Genomic DNA, 14,739 nt, shown 5'->3' with positions numbered 1-14,739 from the left:
TTTTTTTTTTTTTTTTTTTTTTGGATTTGGTGATTTTATTATTGGTTTGAAAAATTATATTTGGAAAGATGTTGACAAATGGGGGGGTCCCACGTGGAAAAATGGCCTAGAAAAGGAACAGATGCAAGCATTTTTTTGACCTTATAGCGTCCGAAATCCCCTGTGATCCGAACAGCAACAAAAAAAAAAAAATAATAATAATAAATTAATATTGTGCGGTGTTTTATTTTATTTTATTTATTTATTTTCCGTTCATTTTTGTTGTGATTTCATGAGAAAATGACACGTACTCTTAATGATTCTGAGTTGGATATTACTTTGGGTAAGTTCAAAATTCTTTTTAGCTTATGATTCATAATTTTGAATTATTATTATTATTTGATAATAAAGTTTATAGGTAATTAATTAGAAATATTGTTAAAATATTTAATTTATCTAGATCCGGAATGAAGACATATTGGAATATATTATCCGCGTTTTGTTTATTATATAAAATAAAAGCATACCACAAACGTCTTGTCAACTCATTGAATTTGTCATAAAGACGGAAGACAAGGAAAAAAGGAGTTTACCAAAATAATTTTATTAAATGCAACTCATAAAGACAAGAGACAAGGAAAAATGGGATTACCAAAATAATTTAATTTAGTGTTCAAAGTCACAAAATTTTATTTATTATAAGAATCAACCCTAGATATTGTCGAAAAACCCGAACTCATTACCAGTAGATATTGTCTGTTTTGACTGTTACGTATCATCAGGCTCACAATTTTAAAATATGTCTACTCGGGTGATGTTTTCATACTCTTATAAAAAATGTGTATAATAGGGAGAAGTTTTCATACTCTTATCAATCGATGTGAAATCTCACAATCCACTACTTTAAACTCATCGCTAACAAGTATTGTTCGCTTTGGCTTATGAGATCTCACCCTTGTAAACCTACCGTTAGCAGATATTGTCCACTTTGACTCATTAGTATTACTGTCAGCCTCACGTTTTTAGAACACGTCTACCATTAATAGGTTTTCACACCCCTGAATGTTTCGTTCCCCTCTCCAACTGATCTGGGATCTCGCGATCTCACAATCTCACAATCCACCCCTTTGCGTTCTGGCACATCATCGCCCAGTGCCGCTAACAGATATTGTCTGCTTTAGCCCATTCCATATTGTCGTCAGTCTCACAGTTTTAAAAAGGCATCGACTACGTAGTGTTGGATGATGAAAGTCCCACATCGACTAATTTAGGGAATGATCATGAGTTTATAATCAAATAATACTATCTGGCCTTTTAGGGAAGCCCAAAACAAACCCATTGAAAGCTTGTGCTCAAAATTGATATAAAATCTTACCGTGATTGTCCCAATTCCTTCCCTTTGAAGCTATCTTTTGGTGTTGGAGCTTAGAATGGCAAAGAATGCTAAGGGGCTTCCAGCTACCTCGCCCATGTGGATATGGAAGCCTTTTCTCTTTTCCATTTCTACTCAAACACGTCGAACACGCCTAACAGAAGCACGACTTTTGTACATATATCTCTGGAAGGGTCATGTAAAAAGTTGGAAACTTTACCTTTGAGTTCTCTAAAAATGGTGCAAGTATGGAAGTAAAGGCTTAATGATCAATGAAAACTTTAGCTATTGCATTTTATGAGTATGATATCAAATTGAGTGACAGTGAGGGGTCAAATAATTTGGGTGGGGTGGCACAAAGGGCCCATACCCATACTTGGATAAGGGTATATGAAGAGCCATGTGCCCAAACGCCAGAAATCTCATCTTCCTGTGCATCACAGAGCAAAAGAATACCCCATTATTGTATATCACCACACTCTTGTCTTTGCTTTCAGTTTCACCTGTTACATCTGAACTCAACATAACCCTCTCATTATATAAAGGATTTTGCTTTCTTATTTTGTCATTTTTTAATCATTCAACTTCAACAATCATCGCTTCCCAAAGCTTTCATGGGCTACCGTGTCGCTCACACCAACAAAAAAGGAAAGGGTGACTACTAGCGAGAGAATTATATTAAGCTTTGGTACCCTTTATCATATTTCACCTCTCGAATCTAAGATACTACACGTTTATGCAAATAGTCGTATGATTTCCCTAAAAAAACATTACATGACACATGATAATTTAGAACAATTTGTTGAACACAACTTTTTGTGAGAAAAACTCCTTTCTTTATCGATACAAATTGAGAAGAGATTATAAAACACTGTGTAACAACTATTCCACTCTGTTTACTGTTTAAATATCTGAATCTTATTGAACTTGTGATGATGTTTTTAACACAATTTAGTTGTCCTATTGAACTTGTGATGATATTTTTAACCCAATTTAGTTGTGAATGGGGAAATTCAAAATAAGAACACATTCTTTTTTTGATATTTATGGATGAAATTGCAATAGATATTAAGATTATAATTTTAATTCATAAAAACGAGTAAAGAAAATAGATTTTTAATTTGCCGGGTAACTTAATAGCTTGGGTAGTTAGGGCGTTGGTGTACGTACTACTACTCAAAGGTCGGTAGGTTCAAATCTGGCGCCGATCATTTTCTGAATTTTTTTTTTCTAACCCTTTTCGTTTAATCAATTTGGACGGTTTTGATCTTTATTTCCTTGACTCAGATTGGGTCAGATTCATCGAAGGCGCCAGTTCGTCGGAGTTGCGATCGTCTTCTTCTATCTTTTTGCTAATCGATTCGAAAATGGTAAATCCCTCAATTTCTTGCGATTGGTAGCTTGAAATTTTCTTTTACGCTTGTTTTTCGTTGGATTAGGTTTGCTTGGCGTGTTTGTTGCCTCTGTTTCTCATTCCAGTCGTCAACGCGCTGCCTGTTCTGTTCGATTTAATTATGGTACGCCCATATGATTCATTTCTCTTTTGGATCTCATCTTTTCGCCTGTTCATCAAATCGCCTCAAAGATTTCGGGTTTTCTGTGGTGTTGAAGGCAATTTTGATAATATTCGTCCTAATTTTCTGCTTTTTCTTTTGTTGTTTTTCTTGAATTTTCTCTTAGGGCAAAATTTATGGAATTTTTGGCTGGGAATACAGAAAACCACAGAGGGTACCGCCGGCTTGCCCCTATCGCCCTGCTGCCAAACAAAATAGCAATGTGAGTGGTCTGCTATCGTTTTTACTCTATTTGTGTTGTCTATTGGTCTTTTGAAGAAGTAACACACGGAATATTGGGGAAATGGATGAATTTTTGTTGAGAAATTGGATATGAATGGAGCGTATGTCGTGAAGAAGTTTAAGCTTTGATGGATTAATCTTCTTGTGCATATGTCTGGCTCATACACTATGTTGACGGTGAGAAAGGATATATATTGCATCCTGGAGGGGATATAATTGGAGATTCCATTTTTTGGTACAGAAGTTCCAATAGAAATAGGAAATACCTACCTTTGAGTGCAGTTTGAACTATTGACTACGTAATTAGAAGTAACCAATTAGGTTTATGATGAAACCTAGAAATCGATCGCTGATCCACTTTGAGTACCCCCACATGATAAGACCTCAACAAAAAATGGAGGAGTAACGACATCAGGTGATTGAGTTCAGCAGTTCCTCATATAAAATTATTGACTCTAGAGATATATTGGTTAATTGTTTTCTCAAGAAGCCACTTTAATAGCATGGGCATACTGAGGAGATTGCCAGGATTGTGCATATTTACTTCATGAGACAACTAAATATGAATCATAATGTTGATTAAGTACGTGTAGCTAGTGTATTGGAATGCTAGGGTAGTGTCAAAAGAGCAATTACCTTACTTAGGAAAACTTCACTGAAGCAGAAGTTGAGAGAGACTCTTCTCTTTGTTATGCCTCACGTTGTCTCCTTGCTTGCTCTTCAGCTCCCCAAGAGGAAAACCCTCAAGTATGCCTTCCGCCTTTTAAATCGTTGTTATTAATGGTTTTAGGACCTGCTATAATCAATTTTTGTTAGTTGTAAACGAATAAATTAAAGATGACTTCTTTTGAATCGGATGACATCCCTCGATTTTTCTCCCCCGCCATTTTTCTCTTCTCTACCTTAAGCGGGATGATTTTGGGAGCACCATATCCTTTTGAGTTTATGTATATACTCGAGCTGCAGCAGACATCAGACATTTGTACTACCCTAAGATGAAAGTTCACATAACGATATGTGTTTTTATTTTCTTGTGTAAAACGAGAAAGTGCCTTCGTTTTGTTTTGCTTGTGTTTGTATTTTGTATTTTGCTGTTCTTTTTTTTGTCGGACTTCCTGACAGCGGATATGTGTGTGTTCTACGCTGCACCTATCGTCTAGTGGTTTAATTCTTAAGGTTTGCTCCTCTGGCTGGCTGAAGCAAGCTTTTTCTTAATCTTAATAGGCGGAGTTAGAACCTCCAGCTGGTCAGCAACTCCCACCTCCAAAAGTCGTGGATGCCATGGATGATAAGCAAGACTGAATCTGGAAATTTCTGATGTACATACCTGTCAGCAAGATCAACAGATGTTTTGTGGCCCTAGAAGCTGTGGACGCTGTCGACTCTAGGAAGCTATGATTTCCAATCGGGTCAGACAAAAAAATATATTTTAAACTCTCATCGCTAGTACCATCGATACAGTTATTTGTCAGTGCATGCTTTCTGAATAACATCAATACAGATATTGTATGTATGCTTTCTAAATAATTTAGCTGGTTGGCTTGAATATGTTTTCCTTACTTGGTAGTTAATTAATGTTCGTGGAATCTCTGGGAAGAAAAAACAAAACAAATTAGGCCTAAAAAAAGGCTTAACTAACAGATGCCTACTAACTCTTTTGTTCCCAAAAGAAATTTTGGCTGCCTTATCTGCCTTCATGTTAACGACTAAGATAGTGTTGTTTGTTACCCTCCTTTATATATACATATGGCCCATTGAGTGTATAGATTGCGAATTATGTCCTTTGAATTCCAAAATAGAAAATTAGTGTTTTAACCATGGTGGGGACAAATACTTGAATAGCATATTGTACTGAGCTTCTTGCCAGCTGTAGAGTAGAAACTGAACGAAGTTGGTAGCATAGCTGCATGACAAATCATGATAAGAGAAAATAGGATCTTATATTTGAAACCAGCGTCGAACAAGGATTAGATTGCAAAAGAAAAGAAAAGAAAAGATATTAGGGGAGGAATAGAGAACACCGCTTTCTAGAGGAGAAATAGAGAACACAGCTTATACATTCTTATCTTTGATTTTGTTGTTAAATAATATTAAGATATTATTATTATTATTTTGATCTGTGTGTTTATGGACCAATTTCTGTGCAACAAACATTTGGTTGTGAAGAATACTTTAAGGATATCAAATTGTAGGTAGATTATTTATTTATTTATTAAACTAACATGTGGGATGGGAGAATTGACCCCTTGATATCTGTTTTGATTGAGGGTATACATCTTAACTACTTGAGTTATATAAGTAGTTGGCGATTGTCACTGTGACTTGCTAAGCTTTTTATTATTTATATTAGCCTTTATTGATTATTAGGTTAATCTATAATGATTCATGTTATTATTGGTACATAGTATGACATATTATATGTTAGATGGGGTGGTAAGCTTGTTGTCCTTTTTTGTACTATAAATAAGATGTCAAATAAGATTTTTCGTGTTATATGAACACGGATATGAGACAGAAATGAAAGATTTAAAAGTGTATAGAGATGGAAAGGAAGAAAGTTGGACAATAATAGCATGGGAGACTAAAAGCAAATGTATTATTGAAGGTATAAAGATGTGTTTGCCACTTGGGGAGTTTGGCTTTGGAAATTAAGTGATAGAATGAGTTGTGGTGAGAAAAAGAGGGAAAAGCAAAGCAATATCAACATCTTGGGTGGTTTCAAACTCATTCCAACCCTTCCTTTTTTCTCCTTTTTTTTCCTTCACATAGAGACATGAAGCTTTAGTCTTATTCTATGCTCAACTTGAATTAAATTATTTACCTATAAATTATAACTCATCTGTAGAAGGGGTCAGTCTTTATTTATGGCTATGAAAGTGGCAGTGTTTGTACGTATAGCATTATTTATTTTATTGACTTACCTTTCTGGGGAGGCAAGTGGGCTGTGTAAGGAAAGCAACCTTGTTGTATTAAAAATCACAGCCACAAAGGGCATAATTTGTTGGTCTATCTCTATCAGTGGAGTGGATTGGATTGGATTGCATACCCTGTTAAACCATCCTCCATAACCCAGAAGACAAAACGTACATAACTCCTCTGTATAGTTCATGTATATAAAGCTTCATGTTCCCTCGAATGGATTTTATACTGATTCTTTGGAGGGTAAAGAAGAAGAATCCTTTTCAAAACCTCCAAGTTCACCAATGATATATCGCTTCAAAAGGACTGGAATTCTAGCCTAAGAAGAACAATTAGGTCGGTCTATTACCATTTAGCTAATGGAGATTTCTTTTTTTGTTCACTCTCTATTTCGTTCTTAAGGTAAGTTCTTACCGCATACGTCTCTTAAAGGAGGTTAAATCAATGCTTTGTCCATTCAACTTTTTTTTTAGTATAGATAGTGACAGACATTATATAGAGTAAGAATAGTGCAATTGTATATAGAAAGAAGCCAATATTGTGCATTACACCATAATGCCAAACAGAGTGTTTCAGCACATTATTCACATAATGCTATTAATTTTGGGTAAGCCAATCAAATTCTTTGCTTTAAAGACAGAGAGAGAGAGTGGAGAGGGCTTTGGTGGAATCCAACAATAGGACACATGTGGTGAGCAGATTCTTATCCAAAGTCAATTGGATGTGATTCCTGTTCTTTCTCATCCACACTTTTGGAGGTTTTTTTTTTGTTGAAAGGTTTGATTTTATTGATTAATGAACAATGGGATTTGTTAGTGTTTAACAATACGGTTTAAACACAAATGTTTTGTTTTATTTTACTTTGAAGTGTCATTTTTTTTATAGTTATTTTCAAAATAAATTTATATCCCTTGATATTATAATGTTTTAGGTAACTCGATAGTTTACCTAATTAAACATGATATTTAGTGCCACACCTTGTAATATATGAATATATGAAAAGTATATGAATATTAAGGAATAAAACTTTGAAAAGTTTTAATCATTATATTTTTTTAAGAATGGATATTCCTTTTCTCTTCTTCGATTCAAAATATCTGAATCCAAAATAGCTAAAAAGAAAAGGAAAAAAAACGTGTTGGAATCTAAGCATGCATCCTTTTCCAATAAAAGAAAACAAAGTAATCTTTAAATAAAGAAAATTGAAAAATAAAAATAAAAAGCAAAAGAAAAACACTGTTTGAGATTAATCCATAGGCTTTAATCAACAAATGGGTCTTGAATTTGTATTAAAAATTTATCAATATATATTTTATAGTTAATGGATTGACATTAAAAATTACAAAATGAAGAAAAGGACAATTGACAATATTAGACGATTTTTTTATTATCATTTCTTGAAAAAAAGCAATTTGGTAAGCGGTAAGCACCTCACCATCAATTTAATTTTTTTAAAAAAAATTAAAATACAAAATTTGGGTTTAATTTAGAAAAATATTAATACAAAGAAAATAAGAAACTTTTAGCTGTTCTGTCCTTTTGTCACCTTCTATACTTTTCTCTGTTCATCACAAAAAAATAATTCTACAAATATCATACATTCAAGCCATGAACATGAACCCTCACTTTTTTCTCTATTTACGAAATTGCACCCCTCTTCTAAGATTTTTTTTTAAAAAAAATATCTTTACTAAAAACTGGAATTATTTTTTTATGAATTTATCGAGAGAGGGAGAGTCCGAATTGATTATAAATATTATTTGGAAAGCATTTGTTTATTCTAGATTGTGTTAGGAAGAGGGAATATTTGGGATTGTGAAGGGCTTTTTGGTCAATTAAAATGTATTTTATGGATTAATGGATTCTATGTTTTTTTGCTGCTAGAGACCCCATCGGTGAACTCTGAATCTCAGAGCCTAACCGACGAGGAAGAAGAGAAAAAACCAAGAAACAAAGATATGGGTATTTTGCTTGACGATGTTGTGCTTATCAGGCCGTCGGAGAAACACGATGAGCCTAGCGTCATCACTGTCAATTGCCCCGATAAGACTGGGTTGGGCTGCGACTTGTGCCGCGTAATTCTCTTCTTTGGTCTAAACATTGTCCGAGGCGGTGAGTGAATCATCAAATCGTTTCTTTCTTTGATTTTAGACGTCGTGGTTAGGTTTTCGTTTTCGGTATTCAAATCAAACAGGTAGTGGGCGATTGGGTGTCTTTTTTTTTTCTTTTTTTTTCTTTTTTGGATTGATTTATTTCAATTAGTGATTTGATGGTCTTGCTAATCTTGTGAATTTGTCAATACCATGATGAAGATGTTACAACCGATGGTAAATGGTGCTACATAGTGTTGTGGGTGACTGGAAATTCGTCGACGAGGTGGGGATTATTGAAACAGAGGCTGGTGGAGGTTTGCCCTTCTTGTTATTCAGCTGCTACGCTTGTTTATTTCCGCCCCGAGCCACAGTCTTCAAAGCCCTCCGATATGTTTCTTTTGAAGTTTTGTTGCCATGACAGAAGAGGGCTTTTGCACGGTTTGTAATTTCCTCCCTTCAACGTGTGCTATGAGTACAACCGTACGAGGAAAAAGAGAGCAAACTGTAGAATACTGTTCTTCTTGTCTCATCTGTTTGTTTCCATTTGTCTTGCTTGTCATATCTGTCTCTAATCTGAAGAGAGTGGTTTCTTTGTAGATGTAACATCCGTTCTTTGCGAACTTGAGCTTCTTATAGAGAAAGTGAAAGTGTCGACTACCCCAGATGGAAAAGTGATGGATTTGTTTTTCATCATTGACACCAGGTTTACATCGAGCTTTATTTATCTGCAATGTGTAACTTATGTGTTTCCCAAGGATTAAATTCATTTTGATTGGCTTGTGTGGGGGATGGATTCATGGTTTCATGAGAGCTAGAACAGTATTGCTTGCATAAATAGTTCAATTCAGGTTACATTGTAGTATGATTGGGCAGTGGTGTTTGCACGGTGTTCCTTCATTGTAGGTTAGATTGTAAGTAATCTTGTGTGGCCAAGACTTCTAGTACGAGCTTTCCGTTCTACCACTTCGCAGTCTCCATTCTTTTTCCTTTACCTGTGAGCAGAGGGGTGGGAAGGGTTGGGTTTGGCAGCTCCTGAGATGATGCCAACATAGTAGCAGAATAAGGGAAACCGTAAATGTCGAATGTACAATTGCAGACCTTGAAGAGAGAAACCCCAACTCGTGTTTGACATGAATGTATATATATAATTTCTACATACTAATGTATGGTGTTTCCTTTTTCCTTGTTTCAGAAAACGTATTTTCATTTTTGTGTTTCCATTAGGGAGCTTATGCACACAACAAAGAGACAGCGGGACACGTGTGACCACTTGAAGCATGTCTTGGGGGATGCAATGATTAGTTGTGAAATAGAGATGATTGGCGCTGAGGTTATGTTATGCTCGCAGGCGTCGTCTCTTCCATCTGAAATAGCAAAAGAACCTGATTTAAATGAAAATTCACCTACCACATCATCAGGTGCTAAAGATGTCTCTGTCACCCTGGACAACTCGCTCAGTCCTTCTCATACCCTTGTCCAAATTGTCTGTCAAGATCACAAAGGTCTTATTTATGACATTATGAGAACTCTTAAGGATTACAACATTCAGGTATATAACATTCATTCATTTCAATGTCTAAGTAACATTTGTTTCAGAAGTTATCAGAAATATGGGCACCCAATTCTATTGTGTCTGATTATTACCACTATTTTATTGTCTTGCACTGCATAGTTCAGGTTCTGTTATCTATATTTAAACTCAATTGTGTAGCCAGATCTCTTATGGACGCTTCAATAAGAAGGAGAGAAGAAGCTGTGAGATCGATTTGTTCATCGTGCAAGCTGATGGAAAGAAGATTCTAGACCAAAGCAAGCAGAATGTTTTGTCAACACGCTTACGGATGGAACTGATTCATCCCCTCAGAGTAACTGTTTTGAGCAGAGGTCCCGACACAGAACTCTTGGTGGCAAACCCGACTGAGTTATCTGGCAAGGGTCGACCTCTTGTGTTTTATAACATCACTCTTGCTCTAAAATTGCTCGACATCGGTATTTTTTTGGTAATTCTCATCAGTCTTCTTACAATAATTTATGGAACTATTCGATGTCATCCTTGCAATATTTCATTTCTTTCATACATCCATAGCATCTTTCTGGTATTCTCCCAGATTAACATATGAAAAGGATATCACCCCTATGATATATTCCTCAAAATTCTTTGTACTCTTTGCCTTCTGATGTGGTGAAGTCTCGGATTTGAGATTTAGCTCTTCAAATTTTAGTTTTGGCAATTCATCTGGAGAATGTTCCCTTCATGATATATGTATATATTTTGCTTTTGGTGTATATGATGGCAAAGCTTAACTACAATGAGATTGGTCTTTCAGGCAGAAATCAGACGCTACTTGATAGGAGACCAAGAATGGGAAGTGTACAGAGTCATGCTTGATGAAGGTGCTGGATCTTCGGTTCCCAGAAACAAGATCAAGGACGGAGTCCGAAAGATGTTGATGGGATGGGCGTAGTACGAAAATCCGAAAGCTGAAAACAAAGCTCTCTTTTCCAGGTTAGGATGGGCTCCTCCTCCTAATCTTATTGATGCTTGTAACATGTCATCTCTGTATTCTAATGGGACAGGATCGTGTGAATTATGATGTAAAATTGGATATATTCAACTCTTTTTATAAAGAACTGCCTTAAGAGCTCTATTGGTCTCAACTTTATACAGAGCACCCGTTACCATTTTGAAAAGAAACGTGCTGGAAATAAGATGAAACAACAACCTGAGAGTGAAAGAAAACTAAGAACAGAAATTTGATGCTTTTTCCATAGCGTCTGCCTTAAGGTTTGCTAACTCTTCACAGTTTCCAGTACACTCCCAGCTTGTGCAAAATCCCTGCAACTATTCCCCAGAATGCTATTTCAGCAAATATCACATATAGCAGAGTTCCCAGTTTCCTTGAGTGCCAAACATTGATGAACACATGCTTTTGAATCCAATGAACCTGTTTATATTATTGATCATCCGTCATTAATCTGATTCATTTGAAGGACATGTGTCAGAGAGAAAAGGATACTTACTAGGGAGTTTTCGGGAGCTTTATAGTACCATCCATTGATAAAAGCTGCAAAGATTCCCTGAGCTGCCATTACAAATACCAGCATTGCATTCATTCCTATCCATTCCAGAAATAAGAATGGCTTTCGGAACCCCCAAACGTCGATCTGTGTCGATGGAGGAAGAGACATCTATGAAACTAAAATGCTAGAGATTCAGAGATGAAAAATGGGTTTAAATGAGATTTGGATTTTAGTTTTACCAGAATGTAGAAGCCTGAGAAAACTATCCCTGCTGCTCCTGCTGTGAAGCAGACATAGCTAAGACTGTAAAGCTGTTTGTTTATAGGAATGGCTGCAAATTCAGTACAATACTGACTTAGATTCAGTGGAGATTGTTTGGTAAGTGTTTTGAACTTGGTATGATCATGAAAGCAAACCGTTTGTAAAATGAAGGATGATGCCAATCACAAAGCAGCCAAGCCCCATTGCCATCCATTGCTTGAGCCGTTGAGAGTGCGCCTGCAAAAAAGTCTCCACTTTCTTAATCTAGGACTGCAAATCCATACATTCAACTGAATTGGAGTCTGTTCTATACCTTGAAATGAATCAGAACATGGCCATAATGGACGCCAATGGTGCCAGAAACAATGGCCGAAACAGAACTGAAACCAACAAAAGAAAGCCAAATTAATCCAACTTTTCCTTGTCTCCTTCAGATTGTGCAAAATTTCGCTCGCTTGAGCATCGTCCAACTAGTTTAAGCTTATATTTTCAACTAAAAGGACAAAAGTTTGAACCCGAAGAAAAAATTGTCAAACCTCAACAATCCCTCAGGCTCAAACGGAGCTAGACACCAACTTGGAGCGTCATTCCGAAGAGGGCCATCGTTCGGTGAGCTAAACGTACAGTCCTAAATCATTTGTTACACATTCAACAAGCCTTTAGAAACTATATCCAATAGTATGTTCCATGCAACAGTCTTGGATTCACAAACAAAAATCACAACTTTTATCATTATTATTGATCAACATCCCATATAAAACCTTGAGGCGACTCCAAACAGGGTAGGCATAGAGATGGTTAACGCCCCAAACTCTGCGATCAACATGGCCTACGGCATTGCAGGCAGGACCCAAGTGGCCTCGAACCCCACAAACTACCTGAAAACCAACACGAGTTTTAAGTCATAATTAAGAAGATAAATACACAGTGGAGCTTAAAATTTGAGCCAAAGGAGGCTTACTGTGTAATGCTGCAGCTGCTTGTCGGCGTCCAGCACTGAGAAGCTCCAATCTGGAACATAGAGCGCATAGGTTGTAATAACGTATATAACCATGGCTGCAAACCCTCCAATCCTGCAGAGAGAGCAATGTGTAATGTGAAAAGACAGTGAAAAACACAGAGAGGGAGAGATCTGAAGCCCACCATTGCCAACGATATGCTGTGAAAATGGAGATATGGCCATCGTCCAAGATGACCCTTGGCCTTCCTATGGTGGCGAAAGCTTCAATCATGGCTACCACAAAGTAAACCAACGCTATCCTCTGCAAATCATCCCATGATTTTTAAATAACACAAACATTTGTAAGTATAAAAGGTGAGAATAGATGCAGGAGAACGGTTTTGTTGAACAATACTTGAAGAATGCCACACCATCGAATGTGTTTGATATCAACACCATATTGAAGATCATCAGGAGCATGAGAGTATCCTCCCTGCAAAATTAGGCCCCAAAACACAAGCTTTACAGTCCTTACACATATCTTCTTCGCTGCTTGTTTTATACTCGGAATTTTCTGCAACACATTTCAAATTCAGTCAATGAAAACTAAATAGTCATCAAACAAGACGATAAAGAAATACCTTGAAAGCAAGTGCAATGGCGACTCCGACTATGAAGAGGAAAAATGGCATCACGAAGTCCGCCAACGTGCAACCATTCCACGGCGAGTGGTCGATTCGTGAGTATGCTCCGCCAGCGTCGTCTACCAATATCATTAACTGCAGCACATAACACACACAAACATAGTAACTAATTTGGAAATGTTTATTTGATGGGGTTTGTGAAGTGCTAACCACAATAGTAAGGCCTCTGAAAGCATCTAAAGTGGCGACCCTTTTGGGCTTCTGTGTCACCGGCGGCTCTTCCGCCGCTGCAACTGCCACTGCCACTGCCTCCTCTTTACTACAATCAATTATAACATCGTCTTGTTTTTGGTTAGGAAATGATTCTGTGTTACTCAGCCGTTGTTCCATGGATAACCCTTTAACAAAAGGAAGCTCACAGAATCATACTACTCTCTGGGATAATGGATATCATAACATATATAATATGACAATGGCGATACAGGGGAAGAGAAAGAGAAGGCAATAAGACAAGGCCGGCCGGAGAATCATGGATGATATAAGTTTAAAAAACATATGTAATTAATATTCAAGTTAGTCAAAGAGACTGTGATAATCCAACAAATGAAGGATTTGAGAGAAATGGCCTATATTACGTCTGCTTCATTCCTTGTTTTTCTCAAACATGATTCCTTTCTTTAATTATCATAATCATGTTTTTTTTTTTTTTTTTTGTTATACACGTTTAATCGTGAGCAGATGTGATATGAACTATGATCAAGGAATTTTCATACTTCAAAGTCTAATTACAAGGATTGTTCTTTCCTTTCGACCAGCCTTAAGGGCCCATATATATTTTTTGCTCCGGCTTTGTAGCATCGGACCTTAGGCAAGGTTTGTCTTCGTCAATCGAACATCACTTGTGCGGAATCCAAGCTTGTTCAACCACACACGCCGTTTGCACGTGTATGTTCAATCGTCTGCGACACATCTAACTTGCCTTTACACCAGGCCAAATCATTCTGCCCGACCTTGCCTCTGCTCGAGGCCAAGGTCTCTCAGTGCAACATCGCATCTCATCTTGTTATCTCGATCCCCATCGACATGATTCATATGCCTTGACGCCATCCCAATTCTTGGGGTCAGCCATCACATCTTGCTCAGTCATACCATCGAGAACAGGGCCGCGTGTCACTCATCTCATCAGGACTTCCCGAACATCACATCTTGAAATTGAAAAGAATAGAGTTTTATTTTAGTCTCGTTGAAAGTTAAATTTTTACTTTGCGTTTAGAACTTGCATGTTAGAGTCATTCAAGCGGTATCGATCAAACTCTTATGAAGTGATTCAAATCACGAGTTTTCTTCACTCTTGATCTTGATCATCAAAGTAATCCGTTCCAAAACTTTTCTTTAGATCAACTCCATAACAGTCGACAAGTTTGACGTATAAATAGGAGGAAGCTAATGTGTTAGAAAAAAAAAACATACATTTTTATGTGTAAGCTATGATGAAACACAAAAATTTAATTAAGCTCTAGAGAGAGAGAGAGAGAGTCAAAATTGTTAAGCTTTCTATATTATTTTTAAATCCAAATATCACGCTTTTGTTTCACCCAAAAGCCGCCCCAGCCTTCCCAAAAAAAAGGAAATTCTATTTTATTATTATTTATTTTTTTATCTTTTTCCCCTCCTTCTAGAATAATTATAATTAATTAATTAATTAATCGATTGG

The 14,739-nt window shown here is 36.6% G+C and overlaps 4 protein-coding genes across 8 annotated transcripts in view; 3 read left to right on the top strand and 1 right to left on the bottom strand.

The window, feature by feature from the left end:
* The window catches only part of LOC111442081 (probable xyloglucan endotransglucosylase/hydrolase protein 32), a 2,000-nt gene extending 1,764 nt beyond the window's left edge, over positions 1-236 (top strand). Inside the window, exon 4 of the transcript XR_002710265.1 lies at positions 13-236. The gene's annotated coding sequence lies outside the window, so the exon portion shown is untranslated. The remainder of the gene's footprint in view (positions 1-12) is intronic.
* A 2,190-nt stretch (positions 237-2,426) lies between these two features.
* On the top strand, positions 2,427-4,695 carry LOC111442415. Of its 5 annotated transcripts, none has more exons than XM_023079815.1 (5): positions 2,427-2,533; positions 2,639-2,721; positions 2,791-2,868; positions 3,032-3,127; positions 4,372-4,695. In XM_023079815.1, exons 2-5 carry the CDS (start codon positions 2,719-2,721, stop codon positions 4,447-4,449), a joined length of 255 nt encoding a protein of 84 aa, XP_022935583.1. In that variant the 5' UTR covers positions 2,427-2,533; positions 2,639-2,718; the 3' UTR covers positions 4,450-4,695. The 5 variants fall into 5 exon arrangements, with proteins under 5 accessions (XP_022935583.1, XP_022935585.1, XP_022935584.1 ...); XM_023079817.1 differs by having other exon boundaries at positions 3,032-3,134; XM_023079816.1 differs by having other exon boundaries at positions 2,472-2,537.
* A 3,150-nt stretch (positions 4,696-7,845) lies between these two features.
* LOC111442032 (ACT domain-containing protein ACR10-like) lies at positions 7,846-10,805 on the top strand. Its single transcript, XM_023079278.1, has 6 exons — positions 7,846-8,178; positions 8,379-8,597; positions 8,757-8,862; positions 9,384-9,708; positions 9,875-10,159; positions 10,487-10,805. Exons 1-6 carry the CDS (start codon positions 8,025-8,027, stop codon positions 10,622-10,624), a joined length of 1,227 nt encoding a protein of 408 aa, XP_022935046.1. The 5' UTR covers positions 7,846-8,024; the 3' UTR covers positions 10,625-10,805.
* A 152-nt stretch (positions 10,806-10,957) lies between these two features.
* Positions 10,958-13,415, bottom strand: LOC111441753 (heparan-alpha-glucosaminide N-acetyltransferase-like). The gene is made up of 12 exons (XM_023078851.1): positions 13,236-13,415; positions 13,023-13,160; positions 12,797-12,955; positions 12,585-12,703; positions 12,403-12,514; positions 12,203-12,319; positions 11,978-12,069; positions 11,755-11,821; positions 11,597-11,678; positions 11,420-11,511; positions 11,181-11,324; positions 10,958-11,104 (listed from the first exon to the last, which is right to left on the bottom strand). The coding sequence occupies exons 1-12, from the start codon at positions 13,413-13,415 to the stop codon at positions 10,958-10,960; spliced, it is 1,449 nt and encodes a 482-aa protein (XP_022934619.1).
* Between the last annotated feature and the right edge of the window lie 1,324 nt (positions 13,416-14,739).

Source organism: Cucurbita moschata, unplaced genomic scaffold, assembly GCF_002738365.1.
Source record: "Cucurbita moschata cultivar Rifu unplaced genomic scaffold, Cmos_1.0 Cmo_Scf00004, whole genome shotgun sequence".
Taxonomy (NCBI): domain Eukaryota; kingdom Viridiplantae; phylum Streptophyta; class Magnoliopsida; order Cucurbitales; family Cucurbitaceae; genus Cucurbita; species Cucurbita moschata.
This window is presented reverse-complemented; position numbering and strand designations above follow the sequence as displayed.

Excerpts from the sequence above, each read along its gene's own strand:
- LOC111442415 (XM_023079815.1), top strand. Across the intron at positions 2,869-3,031 it reads TTCTGTTCGATTTAATTATG|GGCAAAATTTATGGAATTTT; the intron begins GTACGCCCATAT and ends ATTTTCTCTTAG. Across the intron at positions 3,128-4,371 it reads CTGCCAAACAAAATAGCAAT|GCGGAGTTAGAACCTCCAGC; the intron begins GTGAGTGGTCTG and ends TAATCTTAATAG.
- LOC111442032 (XM_023079278.1), top strand. The coding sequence starts at position 8,025 with ATGGGTATTTTGCTTGACGATGTTGTGCTTATCAGGCCGTCGGAGAAA. Across the intron at positions 9,709-9,874 it reads TTAAGGATTACAACATTCAG|ATCTCTTATGGACGCTTCAA; the intron begins GTATATAACATT and ends TTGTGTAGCCAG. Across the intron at positions 10,160-10,486 it reads TCGACATCGGTATTTTTTTG|GCAGAAATCAGACGCTACTT; the intron begins GTAATTCTCATC and ends TTGGTCTTTCAG.
- LOC111441753 (XM_023078851.1), bottom strand. The coding sequence starts at position 13,415 with ATGGAACAACGGCTGAGTAACACAGAATCATTTCCTAACCAAAAACAA. Across the intron at positions 12,956-13,022 it reads CCATTGCACTTGCTTTCAAG|AAAATTCCGAGTATAAAACA; the intron begins GTATTTCTTTAT and ends AATGTGTTGCAG. Across the intron at positions 11,679-11,754 it reads ATGTTCTGATTCATTTCAAG|GCGCACTCTCAACGGCTCAA; the intron begins GTATAGAACAGA and ends ACTTTTTTGCAG.